This window comes from Octopus sinensis, linkage group LG3 (assembly GCF_006345805.1).
Source record: "Octopus sinensis linkage group LG3, ASM634580v1, whole genome shotgun sequence".
Taxonomy (NCBI): Eukaryota; Metazoa; Mollusca; class Cephalopoda; order Octopoda; family Octopodidae; genus Octopus; species Octopus sinensis.
Window position 1 is genome coordinate 115,415,731 of NC_042999.1, and position 20,385 is coordinate 115,436,115.

Consider the following 20,385-nt stretch of genomic DNA (forward strand, 5'->3'; position numbering starts at 1 on the left):
TTGATAATCAAAATGTTTAAGACACGATTGATATTATTGAAAGAAGACGCGAAAACATTGACGGAAAGAAGAAGAAGACTTCCCTGATTGAAGGAGTGACCGTGTCGTCTGCCTCGACTAGGCACGTGGGTGGTACTACGGTATGACGTCACTTCCGTTACACGATCGAAAATGGCGACTCGCTGTTCTCTACATGTGCTTCGCCGAACTTGTCACCTTTACAATTCTTTCGCGTCGTCACCATGGATGTTTACTTCTTATCTCACTCCTGTCAATATAAAGCCAAGTAACCACTTTCTTCACATTCTTCTACTGTTCCCACTAAGTGTTTAAGTTCGTCTGCAAGAAAGTTGCAATGTTTGTGTGTGTGTACATATATATAGCACTTATTTTATGTGTGTTTAATAAATTTATATTTATTGATTATTTAACTATTTTAAAGGAAAACATCGTTTATGGATAATCTTTTAATGTCTTGTTGGTGGAGGTAAAGAATACTTACACCACTCGTTTTCGGCGTAACAAAAACCCTAACCACTGGGCGTACGTATTCTTTACTTTCGCTGTTGTGTCTACGGAGAATCATTATACCAATATTATTAACACACGAATTCATAAAGAATTTCGCAAACCGAATACAAAGACGATTTTAATGTGATGTTCTACGCTTTAGCTCTTTAATAACAATTTAGTAAGTACAATTTACTAAATTGTTATGAAAGAGCTAAAATTTTAATAAAGCAGTGACTTATTTTGAACAGCTGATAGAACTACTAAATTGTATTCCTCTATTTTCATTTAATGGTTTGTGAACAAAAACAAATATATAAAAATTCCTCTCGCTCGCTTGCGATACTCTTAATGTCCTTGAGAAAAAGCATAAATATCAAACATTTCAGTCCCTTTCTATAAATCTCTCGTCTTGAGCTTGTGCTATATCAATAATAACACTTATATAGGGTGCTTAAGCCAGAATTCCCCCAAAACTTTTAATGATTTTTGAAGGTCAAGTCTTGTAATCTTTAACTATTGTTTTATTAAAAAGATTCTCACTGATTCTTGAACGACCTCGAGTCTCTGAAAGACATCTTCCCTTAGAATATTATAATTTTATCTTTTGAAAGTTTAAATAATAACATTTTAATTATTCTAGGTTCAGGCTTGGCTGTTTGGTAAGAAGCTTGCTTCCCAACCACATGGTTCTGAGTTTAATCCCACTGCGTGACACCATGGGCAAGTGTCTTCTACTATAGTCTTGGTCTGACCAAACCCCTGTGAATGAATTTGGTAGTATATCATTGTGTCTGTGTTCGTCCCTCATCACCGGTATTGGTGTGTTTACGCCCCCGTAACTCATCGGGTCGACAAAAGAGACCGATAGAATAAGTACCAGCTTAAAAAAAAAACAGTACTGGGGTCGATACGTTCGACTAAAAAAATTCTTCAAGGCGGTGCCCCAGTATGGCCGCAGTCTAATACCTGAAACAAGTTAAAAGATGTTTACCGGAAGTTTGTAATCACTGGGTTATGCTGTCTTATTTATGAGTTTGAATTCATTTATACTTTAAGTTTGGAGCAGACCGTTTTTCTTTTTTTATGTTATCGATTTCTGAATATCTGCGGCTGGCTTTATAAGAATGGTTAGTGATTTTTCGTTGCTAATGAAAGGTTTTGAGCTCGATTCTGGAGCAGTTGATCCTTTCACCTGTATCACGTAACGTGTTCGCTCTACCTGCTGGGAATAGCAGTTAGGCCTCCATCAAGTCACCCTATACCTTTAAAAAAATGGTTCTACGATCTACTTAAAAAAATAGTTACGGGAAATTGTACTCTTTGTACACAGATAGGGCCTCACATAGTTGGTAGTGAGCCAAAGAAGGAGCCTCTCTATTAGCTGTTCTATCTAGAAATAGCAGCCAAATCTCATTCAAATAACATACTACCATTTAAAAACATGAGATACTTTTAATAAAAGTAGTTCTAGATATTCCTAACAAGGTAGGATGGTCACAAGTGGAATTTTTTGATCTTAGGCCTGTTTGATTAGCATTTATCTGAGGCCAGACCAACCTATTTTCAGCTGGTTGGACTGATCTGTAGTAACACAGTCTTCCTAATGAGATATGGCTCATAACTGTTTATGCAGATGCAACTCTCTCTATATGTTGCATAAACTGGGTTATTAACTGAAATTAGGAAAATCCTAAGCTGACTAATCTGCAAAACAAAATTCCATAGATTGTTAAATTTTATTGCTATGATCCATTCCTCACAGAACTCAAATATATTAACAAACTACAAAATCTCCTTCAGATTAATTATTGCTGACACCCACGTACATCAGTTTCTTTAGATTTGAAGCTTGAGCAATTACTAAGATTAATTTTCTTTTACTCAGTTGTAGCCTCCCCACCAAAAATAAAATCAATTTTGACACTATGCTTACTTTTTTTTAAATTTTAGATTGCAGACATTTATTCAGTCAGGAGATCTTGGGTTTGGATAATTACCAGCGCCAACGGATTTTAATTACAGATCGACTTGGAGATTTAAGACGTAAGAATTTAATATTTGATTTTTCATAGCTTATTCAAAATATTTTAATACTGGTTAGAGTCCCAATAAATATTTTATTTGTCCATTCTTCATATAATTTAATAACAGGATGACACTTGAAGTATTGGAGAGAACGTAATTTAATCATCATTATCTCCTCTTCCCATACTGGAATGGATTGGTTGGTTCAACAGGATCCAATGGTTTTGCTGCAATGTCTGAGTTTTAGCACAGTTTCTATGGCTGAACATCCTTCCTGTACAGAGTATATTGGGTACATTTTTCATGGTGAAGTTGCCACCATGTGAGGTTGCCATGTTACTCACAATATTTTTGAGCTTTAATGGTGGAGGGAACCTGTGGAAGGGGTAGCCCCAGGAAGACATAGGATGAAGTGGTGAGAAAGAACCTTCGGATGCTGGGCCGCATTGAGGAAATGACAAAGGACTGGGAGTTGTGGTGATTTGTTGTACTTGAAAAGGCACATTAAGCTAGGTAAAATCACCGTCTTCCAAACACACAGGCTTGTCCTTTCAGATGCTAGTGCCACATAAAATGCAACCATGCCTGTGCTGTGTAAATGCACCTGTGCTGGTAGCACGTAAAAAGCACTCAACACACTCCGCTAAGTGGTTGGTGTAAGGAAGGACATCCAGCTGTAGAAACAATGCCACAACAGACAGTTGGCATCTGGATAGCTCCCCAGTTGGCCAGCTCCATCCATGTCAAACTGTTTAACCCATGCCAGCATGGAAAATGGACATTAAACAATGATGGTGATGAAGAATTAACTCTTGAATCACAAGAGAAGCATGGAATTAGAGGATTGAAAATAAATGAGATCATAACTAAGAGTTTTGTTGGTGATATCTAACAGCAATAAATTGTTCTGTTTAGCATATGGGGCAAAAGAAAATGGTTAATCTTCACTTGTACCTGGTTGGAAAGAAGTATGTAAAACCAATGCATTTTAAGCAATAAATGTCTTGCAAACAACTTGCACATGCAAGTGCTACCAGTCAAAAGCTCCATATACCGGAAGCCAGCAAGTGTATGGGGTCATCAGGAGAGAATGCGCGTCGTTTCGGAGCCTACCTCTCGACGGCATCAATGTGCACAGGCCCTGCTTGCTAGATCAGCTGGTTATCAAGTTAAGCTCAATATCCTTCTAGCCATCGCTCATCGTCTCTTTTTAACCAAATCCAGTGGCTAGCCTTCTCCACTGTAGATTGGATATCAGTCATGGTGGTATTGACTTTATGATGAGTTAGGCCTAGCAATAACAACAGTCGTCTCACACTGTGTCCAATGAACCCTCTACATCCGACTTCAATTGGAAAATGTTCCGCTTTCCAGCCTGCGTCTTCACATTCCTTGAGGAGGTTTACATAACGGTTCAATTTTCGAACCTGAGCGGCGTCCATATTATCTTCATGAGGAACCGTTAACTTGACTATATTTACAACTTTCTTTCTTTCACACCACATCAAAATATCTAAACTAAAATAACTAAACCAGACAAAATTTTACTCAGTGGTAGACTGGCATTTTAAATAATGTTCTTTTCCCCATGCTTGCCAGTTATGAAACATTCTTTGATATATCTACTTGTTGTGTAATGTTCTTTTTGGTCCTGTTCTTTTTCATAGCAAAATTTATTGAAAGAATGAAGTCTTTAGCCAACAACGATAGAATTGACAGAATCTTCACTGATGATCTAAAGACCATGGCTTACATTGCTGCACACAAAGAAGAAATTGAGCTTGTTCAAAATATGCTTATAAAGTAAGACCTTATGTTTTCAAGATGTTGGTAATTCTGTCAGAAATTGCAATGTTACTTGTCAAATAATACACATTATTTAATTGATTGTTTTTTTAGTTAATTTGTGGTCTCTATAAATATGTTACTTTTTGTAGCTAATATATTATATATTATCAGTATTTTAACATCTGTTTTTGTATAGGAGTAAGGATTGGCTGAGTCTACAATACTACAAATCTCTTCATCACATAATTTGAGCCAAAAGAGGAGCTTCTTACATGTTTGCTCTTCTTACTGGGAATAGCAGTTAGGCTTCCATCAGATCACCCTATGCCATTGATGTTTTTTGGGTTATTTTATCTACAGATCATCACTCAGATCTAACTTCACTAATTATTCTACCATCTTCTTGTGCCCACCATTACCATGGGAACTTCCCATGATAAACACTAGTCACTTTTCAACCATCACACTGTGTTCATTTGTATTAAGTGACCACACCAGCACAGCATCCCCTCTCAGTGTCCTTTGATATATTGTTGCTTTCCCATATCACTTTCATTTGACTTAGAAATTAAATTTGCACATCAAATAGAACTTTTATATTCAACTCGATCTAGTTTAGCTGTAGATCTTCTACACTCATTGTTCTTGTTTTACTATCACATACCTCATTTTTGCTATAAATTTTATGTTTGCACCAGTTAACAGTTTTCTGGTCTTGTGCTTGAGAAGACCTGACAAACCAAGTGAGACCATGGCTCATGGCCTATGCCAGTGGGTGTAACCAGCCCACTTATGAATACCCCTCATTCATTGGACAATAAACTTTGCTTGCGAAGACCTATTGAGGCAAGTGAAATTAAAGTCAAAATCACTGACGTGGCTCATGACAGTACCACCTGATTGGCACTCATGCCAGTGGGACGTTAAAAGCACATCTGAGCATGATTCTTGTCAGGACCATGGATTGGCTCCTGTGCTGGTGGCAATGAAAAGCACCATTCGAGTGTGATTGTTGCCAGCGTCACTTTACTGGCACATGTGCTGGTGGCACGTGAAAAACAACATTCGAACGTGGTCGTTGCCAGTGCCACCGGACTGGCTCCCCTGCAGGTAGCACATAAAAACACCTTTTGAGCATGGTCGTTGCCAGAACCGTCTGACTGGCCCCCGTGCCAGTGTCATGTAAAAGCACCCACTACACTCTCGGAGTGGTTGGCATTAGGAAAGCCATCCAGCTGTAGAAACTTTGCCAGATCAGATTGAGCCTGGTGCAGCCTCTGGCTCACCAGACCTTAGTCAAACCGTCCAACCCATGTCAGCATGGAAAGTGGACGCCAAACAACAATGATGATGATGATGACTTTTTAATGATTTGATCTGAAGGAAAGCATTGTCTCCATACCCTTTGCAGGCTCTTCAAGACTAGTGAACTTTGTATAGTTAATGTTTCTTGAACTGCTGCAAGTTGATGGTTGCAGGATATATATGAACAGGAAAGGGAATTTTAGGGAGTTGAAGTTCTGGAGAACAAGGACTGGTTAAGTTGGTTAGTGAGGGTTCTGGTGAGTAGAGTAGATATAAATTGGGGATGAGAGAGGAGTATGCTAGGGATACATGAATGAAAATGGCATGAGACCAATCAATCAGTTCCAAATGGCAGAGACTTCTGTAGTATCAGAAAAAAAAGGCAAAGTGAGGAAGCAGCATTTTTGTAGGCCATAAATTGGAATATGTTGATGAACAATTTTACACCAGTTAATGAGGCGGTCGTTTTTTGAGAAAGATATGCAGTCCAGGACGTCGGTATGTGAAGGAGCAGCACCATCCGAGATTTGGAAGCTGTATTCCTTTGTGGGGTTCACTTAAACTTTGTAAAGAACAAGTAGTGACCCTATGTCTTAATCTGCTCTGAATTAAGAGTTCATAACTTCATATCATAACTTAACACTTTTCCAATAATATTTATTAATTCTCCCATGTTAGCAGGAATTAGATGGCTTTGATATATTACATTGGGTTCACATTTCATAGTTAATTTATACAAAAATTGTAGCTGACTAATTTTGGCCTTCATGAAAACACATTTGTAAAAGGTTGAATCAAAAGTTAAATATATTCCTCTTACAATTCTTTATATTGAATGCAAAGTATTTTGCTTACCTAGGGGGTATGTTATTATTTTTCTTAAATATTTTCTGACTAATTATTCATTTATAGTTTCAACATTTAGGACATGGGACTTAGATCTAAACATCTTTTTATCTTATATTTTTTACTAGTTGTAGCCATGCTGGGGCACTTCCTTGAAGGGTTTAGTTGAACAAATTGACCCTAGTTTTATTTTTTTAAGTCTGGTACTTATTTTATCAGTCTCTTGCTGAACAGCTAAGTTACGGGTATGTAAATAAACCAACACCTGTTGTCAAGCAGTGGAATAGGACAAACCCACACACACTCACAACAGTCATCCACACTGTTTCCATTTATAAAATTCACTCACAAGGCATTAGTTGGCCCCGGGCTAGAATAAAAGATGCTCGTCCAAGATGCTGTACAGTGGAACTGAGCCCAAAACCTTGTGACTGCAAAGCAAGCTTCTTAACCACATGACTGTTCCTGCACTTGTCTATTTACATTATCCATTTACATTACATAATACAGCTTGTGTACAACTATACGTATAGTTTTATATAAATTTGCTGCTAGTCCACTTTTGAAAATGGGACTGTTCATTTTGGGAATATTACATGCATCACCAAAACAAATGTAGCACTTTTATTTCAACTTGTCAGTTGTCTAAAACAGCAACATTGTTACATTTGTTTTAGACATTTTTGTTTCACAAGTACCTATTACATAACTCTTGCAATTTAAAAAAAAAATTTATTTTTGAGTACTTTCATAAATTTTCAGTTTTTGACATTTTTCTCTTTCAAAATATTGAGATTTTGGAGGTTTTCAGTTTCAGAATTTCTCATATAGAATTATCATCTGCCCTACTTCCTTTTCTCTTACTGTAACCCTTATCTCCTAGCATAAAGCTGACCTTGGTGCAGATTTCGTAGCCCATGCTAGCTACATGGCAACCTCACTAGTGATTGTGGCACATAAAAAGATACCCAGTACATGCTGTAAAGCAGTTGGTGTTAGTAAGGTTATCTAGCCATAGAAACCATGGGAAGCAGACATTGGAGCATGATGAGGTCCTTGAACCCATCATATCCTGTCAAACCATCCAACCCATGCCAGCATGGAATATGGATGTTAAATGACGTGAGGATGAGAGCTTAAAATAGTGAAATAAATAATAAATTTCATTTTGTGAGAAAGCAGAGAAGTCTAACATTTGGAGCAGATCCCCATATTGAAGATAGATGAAATGTCAACAAATTACTTGTTATAGTTTCCATGTTTTCCTTTTATTTTATCTTAAATTTGATCTATCTCATTAACAGGTATCACCAGCAAGACAATTCACAGCAGTTCAATACATATTCTTTTGGCCCTGTTGTTCTTAGGTTGTTGTATATAATGAAAGATGTAGATACGGCCTTAAAGCTCTTTGAAAGTGAGGTAAGTTTTCCTTTGTTAATATTTATAGAAAATTTTGATATATCATTCACTCTTACCATTAAATTTACATACAGCATTTGGGGAAGTTGTCAATGTCACAGTTTCCTGTTTTTGATGATGGTGACATGTAAAAAAGCACCCAGTACCTTCTGTAAAGTGGTTGGTTTTAGGAAGGGCATCCAGCCATAGAAACCAAACTCAAACAGACTATGGAACCTGGTGCGGCCCCTGGTCATTCCAGTTCCTGTCAAGTCATTCAGCCCATGCTGAAAATGGATGTTAAATGTTGATGATTGATGGTGAAAGAATAGTGTGGCTTTTGTGCCAGAACTGAAATATGAAATCAATATTTTGACCAGTTGACCTTCTTAACTTTACACACACCTCAGTCTGTTGTGAAAAACTCATTTTTGCATACCATTGCCTTAGTCAACATAACTGAAAATAGGTACCTCCAAATGTCTGATATATTATTTAATTTCTGTTATGCATTTGTGGAGGAGCAAAGCTCTGAACTGAGACTCTGTTTATAACTGGGGGGTGGGTGGGTTAGTACTGTTAGTGGGGAATCCATATTTCTATAATTTATTGATAGATAATTAGAGTTGCTGAGAGGTGCAGCTCTCTGTGCATTGTGTAGGTATCAGTGGGAGCAACACATAATGATGTGGGTTTGGGTTGGCTCCCACTGTGTGGTACTTTAGGCAAGCATCTTTTGCCATAGTTTTGTGTCACAGTGAACTTTATGAATAAAACTGGGTAGACAGAGAAGTGTGAAAGCCTGTGGAATGGAAAGTATCTGTTCTTCAGTGATAAACTTAATCCATAGTCTTGTTTAACAGCACCATCTATTCCTTGGCTATCTTTAGCTGAGTCTACATTCAGCGTTCAAATTGTTCTACTTCCTCCAAAACCTTTGAGTTATGGTTTTTTCTTTTCTCTCTCCCATAATTCTTGGAAGTCTTAAGTACTGCTCCTCCTCCGAGTAAAACATGCAAAGGTGAATCCAGATGATTCAGAAAGAATACAGCTTGCTGTCTAGTTTCAAAAACCAACAACAAAAAATTATATCAACATCAAAAAGAAAGTGTAAAATAAAATCCAGTTTACAACTGGAACTGATGTTTCTTAATTCTTTCTTTTTTAGGAAACCAGGCCTTTGTTTTCACAAGTGACAAGTTACATCATTCTCATGGATATGTTGTATGAAAGTAAACAATATGATGATACACTGAAGGTATTTCAGATAGTGACTGAAAATGAAACTAATATTAAATATCCAAATGACTGCACTACAATTGCATTTGCCACATATTATGCTTTGGTTAGTATTGGATTCTTCTGTATTGTAATTTTCTCTACTAAACTATCTTTTGTCCTTTATTAGGAACATTGCATTGCCTCATTGAGTACAGTAGCACATTTATTTGTTAATCTTCCTCTACATGTTATTCTGAACTCTACTTGGTAACTGTTTGGTGATATTGCTTTATAGTTTCCATGGCTAGTTTTGATTACTGTATTATGATAGTTACATGGATACAGTTGTGTATAACTCTTCGTTCATTATAGTTCAAACTGCTACTTGTTGCATTTCAACCTGAAAGGAAAAAACCCTCTGATTTGTAATATACAGTGTAGTTTTGGTTAGTAAAGCTGTTACTTCCTCTTTTGAGATAAATATAGAAACTTGGAGATCCATGCAACATATATTGGCAATTAGGTACCAAATTTCTCCAACATTTGGTACCTGTTCTCTGTTTATGAAAGTGCCATAATTGTTAATATTGTGTAAGTTAGCAGAGCATTTGTTTAAGACTATAAAAGCATCGGAAATTGTAGATATCTTAGAAACAGCTGGAAAATATTAAATGTATTGACAGGTAAATTTCACCACTAGAAAATACTATATCCAACTATCCAGCTTGTTTATCAAAGTGCCATTGGTAGGAGACAAGTACCTTATGAACTAAGCCATCAGCTTGGTTTCATTTCCAGAGTAGAATTAAAACACTTTTTCATTTCACATGGCTTTTGTAAAGGTTTGAATATTACAGATCTTGTTTATGCTAAGCAGGCAATAGAAAACCACTCTGCTGTACTCTATCCCATATTTATTATAATATTGTCTGAAAATATACTATTTAAAAAATGGTATTATTCACAATCTCTTTCATTAATATTTATTTTGCTTCATGCTATTGGTAAATAAACATGTATTGCAACAGAGTTGTTACATCTAGATATTTTTGTTTTGATTTTGTTTTAGAATACTGCAGAAGCTTTACAGAACTGTCAGGAATTATTAAAAGCCTGTTTAAATTTAAAACTTCAAGTTTCCAATCGTGCCCTTGTTTTTGCTGCTATGTTAGCATTGAAACAGGTAATTTTTCTTAATTTACTCAAATTTTTCTAGAATATACATCTCTTTATTGAAGCTATTTTAGATAGCTTTGTTATGATCACCAGTATAAACTCAATAATGCATGACTACCATCATAATCATCATTTAATATCTATTCCCTAGTGGCATGAGTTGGACAGTTGAGACAGGATCTGATGGGTTCAAGGACCACATTGTGTTTTGTTAGATTCAGTAAAGAAAGGTGTATTCTTTTAGTAGTGTCCTTATTAGGTTAGATTGATATAGTGAAGTGTATTGATTTCATCTCATCTGTTTGAATTAGTGGTTCTGTATAAGGACATAAGAAGTAAAGAAAAGTAAACTTCGTTGAAACAAAAGGGTTGTAGTAATTGTAAAAAGAAGCAAAAGAAAGTTATGGTTGTGATAATGGGGTTTGTTTGTTAAGAATCTATCAAATGGACAAACTTATGTTGTTGTGGAACCCCAAGTAAACGTTTTCTGATCAAACGTATTCCAATTATCACTGGACCATATTTTTTTTCAGGCATTGTATATCTAGGATTATATTACACAATGTATCCTTCCTTTTCTTAAGGTAGTAGAGTGTGACTTGAAGGATAGCTATGGCTGATCATATAGTGGCTCCCTCCTCAGTAATTAGAACTAATGTACTAATTCAGATGTAGAGAGTAATGCTGACATATATTATTCTCAAAAAGAGTTCAATATTCAGGGCTGAAATGCTTTTTTAACCCACACTGCCAGATATTTTAAATAGGAGTCACCACTGAGATGCTTAAAATATCTGGCAGTGTGTGTTATCGTCTAGTCCCCCATATTGTAAATCAGGTGGTACACAAAGGAGTCATATCAAATGACTGGTGTAGCAGCACCAAAGTCAAAGGTAAAGGTGATGCCTTAGATAGAAAATAATAGAGGTATCAAATTGTTGGATCAGATAATGAAAGTTGCAGAGAGGGTCATAGCCCAACTAATGAGGGAGATAGTTAATCTAGATGAGATGCAGTTTGGTTTTTTGCCAGGGAGAAGCATCACTGATGTTATATTTCTGGTAAGTCAGCTGCAGGAGAGATACATAGCCAAAGATAAACCTCTGTACTTGACTTTTGTTAACTTAGAGAAAGCCTTTGACAGGGTCCCCTCATCCCTTACCTGGTGGTCGATGTGGAAATTAGGGATAGACGAGTGGTTGGTGAGAGCTGTACCAGCCATGTACAGGGATACTATCACTAAGGTGAGGATTGGTAATGAGTACACCGAAAAATTCAGGATACAAGTAGGAGTTCATCAAGGATTAGTCCTCAACCCCCTCTTGTCCATCATAGTGCTCCAGGCAATAACAGAGGAATTCAAGACAGGCTACCCCTGGGAGCACCTCTATGCTGATGACCTTGTTCCTATAGCTGAGTCATTGCCAGAACTAGAAGAGTTTCAGGTATGGTAGCAAAGCCTAGAACCAAAGGGCTTCAGAGTTAACCTAGCAAAAGCCAAAGTCTCAATAAGTCAGAAGGTAGACATATCACAAATCCCTTCAGGTAGATGACTCTGCTGGATCTGTAGGTAAGACGCAGGTAGGAACTCCATTAGATGTACCCAGTGTAAGCTATGGACCCATAAGAGGAGCAGCAATATCAGAGGAAGGTTAACTGGGAAAATAGCTTTTGTGTATGGAAGATGCACAGGTACAATAAACACTGTAAATGTACAGAAAATAGACTTCATCAACTACCAGTGGAGTAAACTAAAGGTAGTAGATAACTTCTGTTATCTAGGTAACTAAGTTATTAGTGGAGGTGGATGCTCCAAGAGTGTAGCTGTGAGAATAAGAATAGGCAGGACAAAATTCAGAGAGCTCCTAACTCTGCTGGCAACAAAGGGCCTCTCCCTCAGAGTGAAAGGCAGATTGCATGATGCCTGTGTGCGAACAGCCATGCTACATGACAGTGAAACATTGGCTGTGACAGCTGAAAATGTGTGTAGGCTTGAAAGAAATTAAACCAGTATGCTTTGCTGGATGTGCAATGTCAGTGTGCACATGCAACAGAGTGTAAGCATCTTGAGAGAAAAGTTGGGCATAAGAAGCATCACATGTGGCGTGCAAGAGAGACAATTGTGCTGGTATGGACATGTGATGCATATGGACGAGGACAGCTGTGTAAAGAAATGCCAAACTCTAACTGGGAGGAACCTGTGGTAGAGGTATACCCAGGAAGACATGGGACAAGGTGGTGAAGCATGATCTTTGAACTTTGGGCCTCACAGAGGCAATGACTAGTGATCGAGACCTTTGGCGATATGCTGTGCTTGAGAAGACTTGTCAAGCCAAGTGAAATCATAGTCTTGGCTGATGCTGGTGTCATGTAACTGGCACCTGTGCTAGTGGCACATAAAAAGCACCTTTGAGTATTGGGCTTCATGGAGGCAATGACGAATGACTGAGACCTTTGACATTATGCTGTCCTTGAGAAGACCCATCAAGCCAAGTATCACAGAAATGGCAACTGTGCTGGTGGCACGTAAAAGTACCCATTACACTCTCAGAATGGTTGGCATTAGGAAGGGCATCTGCCTGTAGAAATCATGCCAAATCAAACTGAAGTCTGGTGCAGCCTTCTAGCTTGGCAGCATGGACAACAAACGTTAGATGATGATGATGATATTTTGCTGCATTGCAAAAGCAAGCATGCATAAAGCTTGGTGTGTTAGTTAAGTGTTTTTGTTAAATAATTTTGGCTGGCTCTGCCCAGACTGACCTATAATAAGGTGTTCAGCTAAATCAGGTATTTAAGAATGGCCCATATGTACTTGAATATGTTTAACTCCAGTCTGTCTTGGAATCTTGCAGTCAAATGTGTAGAGTGCATTGTGAAAGTCAGAACATGTCAGTTATTTGTGTGTGTGTGAAGACTATTGGTCACATATGGTCACATAGACATGGCAAAAATTAACATAATTGGAATATACTGAATAGTTAGTTCTTTAGGATTCGTTTCAAGTTGATTTGTTAAGCAAATCAATTTCAAATGATGGTTATGTTTTCAATGTTCTGTATTATAGAATGTTATTAGGGTGTTGCAACCTTATTTCAGAGTATGTAGAGGGTTCTCTATGAAGCCTCTACAGGGTTCCATATGGTTCTTTGAAATGGAAGATCTTTAAATTTGTTGTGTGCTTTTAAGCTTGTGAATGATTGATTGATTGCATTTTTAGGAGAGTTGAGTGAAAGGGTACTTTCATGAGTTAAAAAATGTATAATCAGAATCCATAGATATATGTTGAGGGATATCATTAATATAGAGGAATATGAAAATGATAAATCTTCAGAGAGATAGCTGAAATGACATGGAAAATATTCTATCACTTGAGAACTCAGTAAAGAAACTGTTCACCCAAGCAATAAAGATTGAGGTGAAAGAAAAGCTGGCTATAAAAAGAATTGGATGTAGTGTGTAAGAGAGAAGACTGTAGTGGTATTTATTATATTTGTAATAAATGTTGTTTTCTTTTCCATCTCTGCAGGAACAACCCGCCATTGCATTGGAGATGATATCATTAAGAGATGATTCTTTTCAGTTTGTTCTGAAAAATCTCAAGGTTACTCTTTTCTTATTATTGTGCAAATTGTTCAACCAAATATTTTTACTGTTAAATATTTTTACTGTTAAATATTTTTTACTGTTAAATATTTTTTACTGTTAAATATTTTTACTGTTAAATATTTTTACTGTTAAACTTCTAATGGACAATTGTTTTTCTATAAGACAACTGTTCATTACTTACAAGCAGAAAATGTGCAATTGGTGGTGTTTCTTAAATCATATATAACCTGATATTTTCCCCTTTTGTGTGTATTTCCAAAATATACTTTTTTCTTTTTCTATTACATAATACAACATTGTTAAACTTGTATACATTTTCCTAATCATTATCATCATGTTTTCTGTTTCAATGAGTCTAGTATGTAAAATGGAATTTGGTTAAAAATTTTGACCTTGGATTTTTCAAGTGAGATACCAGTTTGTGTGTAAGTGACTGAGTATTCCACAGGCTCATGCCCTATTAATGTAATTTTCATGTAGTATCAATATTACTCATTGTGATAAGGCCGGACCTTCAAATTACAGGTACAGCCCGTAAGACATACTGTTTCTACTTACCCAATAATGAAAAAAATGATAAAAAATTTATATTGAATTGATTGATATTGAATATATATTTAGATTAATGAACCAGAAAAATAGAAAACCAAGAAAATTAGTTAAAAATTATACTGAATTATTTCTTTTGAATCTCTTGCAGGCTTTATGTTATGCTAAACTTAATCGAATTGAAGATACTCTTCCAATTCTGCGAAGCATTCTTCAGTGTGATTCTCCTTACAGAAACCGTCAACTGAAAGTATTTCCTGAAGTGGTAAGTTGATATGTATGATCACTGTCATCATTGTTGTTGTATCCGTTTTGCCATGCTGGTATGAGTTAGATAAAACTTAGTGGCAGATTTTCTACAGCCTGATTATTTTCTTGTTACCAACTGTTTCCCATGTAAAGAATTTTCATTCCATTAGTTATCATACATCAAAAATAACAGAGCCACTGAATGTATGGGGTCTTGTACTTAAAGGGGAATGTAAACAAAGACACTGTTTTTGTTTAGGCTGTGTTAATGAGGACACATGGAGACAATATTCACACACCCATCCATGCTAGCATGGAAGGTGGACATTAAACAATGATGATGATAACACAGAGGCCCACATACATAGATACAATGGGCTTCTCAGTTTCCACCAACCAATTTCACTTACAAGGTTTCGGTTCTCTTGAGAGTATTACAGAAGACATTTGTGGGACTGAACCTGTAGTTAAGTGGTTGCAAAGTGAACTTTGTAGCTATATGTGACTGTGGCCATGCTGGAGCACCACCTTTAGTTGAGCAAATCGACCCCAGGACTTATTCTTTGTAAGTCTAGTACTTAATCTATCGGTCTCTTTTGACGAACCGCTAATTTACGTAAACACACCAGCATCAGTTGTCAAGCGATGTTGGGGGGACAAAAACACACACACACACACATATACGACGGGCTTCTTTCAGTTTCCATATACCAAATCCACTCACAAGGCTTTGGTCGGCCCAAGGCTATAGTAGAAGACATGTAGTGGGACTGAACCCGGAACCATGTGATTCGTAAGCAAGCTACGTACCACACAGCCACTCCTACGCCATATAGTGTATAGTGTTTAATTGTTAATTATGTGTAGTGTTGATGTGGTGTTCATTTTTGTTATTTCCTTTTGTATGAGAAGGATTGTATGTTAATGGCTTAAGTACATTTGAAGTGGAGTTTGAGGAGTCTGAAGTAAATGAAGGATGAAGGCCACATGGGAAAGGCATGCAGTAGGGCAATAGTAATATATGGTATTGGGTCAATGGAAGTAAAAAACAATACAAAGTACAAGTTTTTGAAAGTAGAATCATTTTCTTTGTACTATACAATCAGAAAGGATGCAGCAAAATAATGGGATTGGGAACTGAACATTTTTCAGTTTGGGTAAAGTTGTTCCTTACTTTTGAATCAATTGTTATCAGGCATTTCCAACTTTGTCTTATTTTCAAGTATTGTTGTGTTTAGGACTATATCATTTAGTGTATCTTTTTTTTTTTTTTTTGAAGATGGTAGGTTGTGATTTGATAAGAATTTGCTTACCACAAATAGTAGTATGATATCAACTGTTAATAAATAATTAAATTACTTACGATATTTATTTTCATCTCTCTCTGTTTGGGTCACTAGTACAAGTTTTCTGGTCCTCTACTAAGATTGATTCAAACATGTGGCCTTGTACTAATGTAGTACATTATTATTGCAGTAATATTACTAATCTTTTGTTATTGCAAAAAGTATTAGAATGCAATTTGTTGTTTCATATAGATCTTTGAAAGATAATGGCTAGCTTATTGACCTGTTAATATACAAGCATATTATTGGCTTGTTGGAGTATCAAAATAATCTTTTCTTGTGGGACATTTCTCATCTCCCCAGCATTAAAGAGATAAGTAATAGCTTTCCTTTTGGATTGACTATATTGTTAGGGAATAGTTGTCCTCATGAACTTCTATTTAATATCTAGTGATATAAAATAGAAGCAGTAAAGTTATCTGCCTTGCTCAAGGATGCTGTTTGTTGATCTTAATTTTATCTTGAAAAAAAAAATTCATTTAATCATTTCCTCATACAAACTTCAGATGATGGCATAGCTGTACATTTAAGAAGTTTCTTCACAAACTGGAGACCCTGGGTTTGATTCCACTATGTGGCATCTTGGGAAAATGCCTTTTACCACAGCCTTATGTTAACCAAAACTTTGTGTATGAAATTGGGTAGATGGAAACTGCATGGAAGCCTGTTGAATGGATTGTTGCTGCAATTGAAAAGTGCAACTTAGTGACACACACAGTGTCACTCTCATATCTGGTTACATAGTTATGCTAACAGTAAATATGTATGCAGAGTTCTCAGCCACTTACATGTCAGTTTAGCGAATAAGGAATTCAATCGATCAAATGCTTGGTGTTGAGATTGATGGAGGAATCCTAATTTGCATTTCTCTAAAATTTCACTTCATCTGAGCCTCTTGCTAAATATTAACTTTTGCTATATACACATGACAGCTTGTGATTTAGCAGAGTAAGTTGTTATCACATATGCATTTTCCCAAGAGTGTTATTGACATGAGTAGCAGTCCAAAATATGAATAAAAAAAGGCTTGCAGATTTTATTTATCAAGAACATACCAAAACTTCTACTTGGTATAGATTTCTCATATAGACACACAAGATGTCAGATATATAGGAGAGCTGAAGACAATGATAATTTTTGCCTGAGTTCTAAGATATGGGGTAAATATTTTCAGATATACTTATTTAAACATAATGACTTCTAGGGACACTGTATTTCATTATGCAACCATAGTATATTACAAAGTATATTAAACGTTTTATGAGTCAATCCTGTGTCCTACTGTGTTAGCAGTGCTATTAAATCACTTTTTATGGTTATCTCTACAAATTTTCTATAGAAATTATAGCCAGCACTGATTTGTTATAACATCTTGTGTCCAAATACATCTAATGTAAACAACAATGTGATCAAAGATGGAAAAATAGGTAATGGGTGCACATGCCCATATTTGAGGAGTTCTCACTCCTTTGTCAACACTGCATCCAACTCATTAACCACCCATGAACACATTGTAGTATATTAAGGTTGCATTATGAAATAGTGTCCCTACAAGTCATTACTATGTATGTACTGGCTGTCAGGAATGCGTTTAATATGTAAAATTGGTATATCCAATAATGTTACACTGCTATATTTAGTGGCTATTTAAGCAATGAGTTTGTGGATGGTTAATGGATTGGGTGTGGTGTTGAAGGAGCAAGAACTGAAATATGGCATGTACAAAGAGTGTTCATTAAAGATTTCCCCTAACCTACTTCCCAAGGACTGAGATAAACAAAACTTGGTTGTCTTTCTTTACATCGCCACCACCAGTGGTGTTCCACTTCTCCCATTGTTGTATGCAGCTGTGAAGACCTCATCTATAGAAGTTGGTAGGTTGCGTCTGGAGCTAAGACTTTACTTCAGAAATAAGTTCATCTTCCAAAAAGTGCTTCCCCTTGAAAAAAGACTTCATGGTTGAAAAGAGGTGGAAGTCAGATGATGTGAGGTTGGGAGAGTAAGGGAGGATGAGGAAGGATTTCATAGTCGCAGGAGCGTGCTTTCATATGGGCAACATGTGCATTGTGAACTGGGGTGTTGTATGGAGGAGGCGGACTCCTTTGGACAGTATACTATGCCTCTCTGCTTTGATGGCATTCTGCAATTTTTGCAGCAGAGAAGGGTAATATGCCCATTAATTGTGGTGCCCTTTGCCAGAAAACCCATCATCACTACTCCATGCTGGTCCCAAAAGACTATGACCCTCACCTTGCCTGCTGTGGGTTGGACACAAGCCTTCTTTGGAGGTCGTGAGTTATCATGCTTCCATTGCTTTGACTAGACTTTAGTCTCAGGATCGTAGTAATGGACCCTTGTTTTATCTTGTGTGACAAGTCTGCTGAAAAAGTCCTCATTTTCTTGGCACATTGCCAAAAGAGCCTGAGAGCAATTGAATCATTTCTGCATCTGAGGAATCCACCGTGCAGACAACTTCAACATGTGCAAATGGTCATGAATGATTTTTTTCCACAGACCCTACACTTATCTGAACTTTTTGGGCTAGTTGCCAAATAGTTATGTGGTGATCCTCCAAAATGGTGGTTTCCACTTTATGGATGGTGTTGTCATGAATGGCAGAAAGTGGTTGCCCAGGAATAGGAGCAGTTTCCACCTATGTCTGACGACATTTGAACTGGCATGCCAGTGCTTGACTACATTGTATGATGGTGCATCATCACCATTAACTTTTTCCATCTCATCAAAAGTTTCTTTACGTGCATGACCTTTCAAGTATAAGAACCTGATCACTAATCCACTGAGCTTGGTCCACTTCAGCAGCTATAAAAGACAAATGAATGCAGGTGGAAAGCTGCAATTTACAATGCGACATGTAGAGACGTATGATTATACATGTACAGGTTGTTTCCTGCAATAATCGGAAGTGAGTCAGGGAAATCTTTAATAGACACTCCTTGTACACCCATTACCTATTTTTTCATCTTTGCCTTGTATTAGATGTATTCAGATACGAAACATCGTAACAAATCAGTACTGGCTTTAATTTCCATAGAAAAATTTGTAGAGATAACCTTACTAAGTGATTTAATCTTAAAACAATTATATTTTTATTTTTTTTTATGTTAATACCTTTAGAGTCTTGTACATATACTTACTTCATAGCTATTTTGGGAAATACAGGGAAGTTGCGTTTTAGTGATATTAGAATAAAACCAAAACATCCTGCATTTTATTTTAATTTCTGGGAAAATGGAAATAATAGTCATTCATTAATATTATTTTATTTTATATTCACCTAGCACTAACAATATTTTCTTACACTGTGTGTTGATACATACTACTGCATATTTGATGACAAATATTCACTTTAAACAGGCTATAGTACTTTTGTAAAATAAACTTAGATAAAGCACAATATTATTTGCTTTTCACTAACTTGACTATTATTTTTCATGTGGATGGTGCTTCTGTGTAATTTCATTCAACTACAATAGGTTTTGATATCTGTTTGTGTACAATATTGTATATCAATATAGTTATAGTCTTATCACTAATATAGCAAGTACAGCAAAGGATATTTTTTATTGATGAGGTCTAATAAGACCAAAACATGTCAAAAGTTAAAATTATTGAGCTAATATTTTATTTTTCTCACAGCATAAGCAATATTAATTAGATTTTTCTTTCTATATTTCATAAAGTAAGTAGGATTTATGTCCCTTCAATAGTACAAAATTAAATTCTGTAAATTTTTTTCTTTACATTATATGAATTATTTCTGTTTGTTTTAATTTCAGATAGATGTAATACATTCTGCAGCTGAAAATCATGGTGATCCAGTTTTTAAACGAACTCTAGAAACTATTGAACTTTCCTTAAGGACTGGAGGTCTTATCAGTGATGTACTTCTGGAAGAGTTCATTACTCAAAGAATAGTTAGAACACGACAACCGCAAAACAGTTTTAAAGCTCGAGGACGTTCCACAGTTGATGGTTATCGAAGTCGCCAAAGCAACACAGTTCGATCAAGATCCAATGCTATTTAGTCTCTTTAGGAGTGTTTATTTCTGTGTTTAATAAATCCTCCTCCAATTCTGAATAGAAATATGTAGGATTTTCTTTCTTTTGATAGCATTCTATTAATTTTATTCATTAAATAATACATTTTTTCACGAGGTCATGTTTCTTTATTGATTCTCTCTGATAGTTTTTTTGTTTTGATTTTTATTCAATAAGTGTCTGAAACAGAATCAAGCCAGAGAGATTACCTTGTGCTAATGCCACCATAAAATGCACCCAGATACTCTGCAAGATGGGTCACATCAGAAAAGGTTTCTTGCTGTAGAAACCATGTCAA

The 20,385-nt window shown here is 36.3% G+C and overlaps 1 protein-coding gene across 3 annotated transcripts; it reads left to right on the forward strand.

Annotated features, from left to right (window-relative positions):
* Positions 1 to 138: 138 nt before the first annotated feature.
* On the forward strand, positions 139 to 20,200 carry LOC115209100 (pentatricopeptide repeat-containing protein 2, mitochondrial). Of its 3 annotated transcripts, none has more exons than XM_036501242.1 (9): positions 139 to 286; positions 2,464 to 2,556; positions 4,206 to 4,341; positions 7,782 to 7,899; positions 9,047 to 9,223; positions 10,169 to 10,282; positions 13,805 to 13,879; positions 14,585 to 14,702; positions 19,830 to 20,200. In XM_036501242.1, exons 1-9 carry the CDS (start codon positions 172 to 174, stop codon positions 20,072 to 20,074), a joined length of 1,191 nt encoding a protein of 396 aa, XP_036357135.1. In that variant the 5' UTR covers positions 139 to 171; the 3' UTR covers positions 20,075 to 20,200. The 3 variants fall into 3 exon arrangements, with proteins under 3 accessions (XP_036357135.1, XP_029633084.1, XP_036357136.1); XM_029777224.2 differs by having other exon boundaries at positions 14,585 to 14,698; positions 19,826 to 20,200; XM_036501243.1 differs by lacking the exons at positions 14,585 to 14,702; positions 19,830 to 20,200 and adding an exon at positions 14,033 to 14,130 and having other exon boundaries at positions 13,805 to 13,928.
* The last annotated feature ends 185 nt before the right edge of the window (positions 20,201 to 20,385 follow it).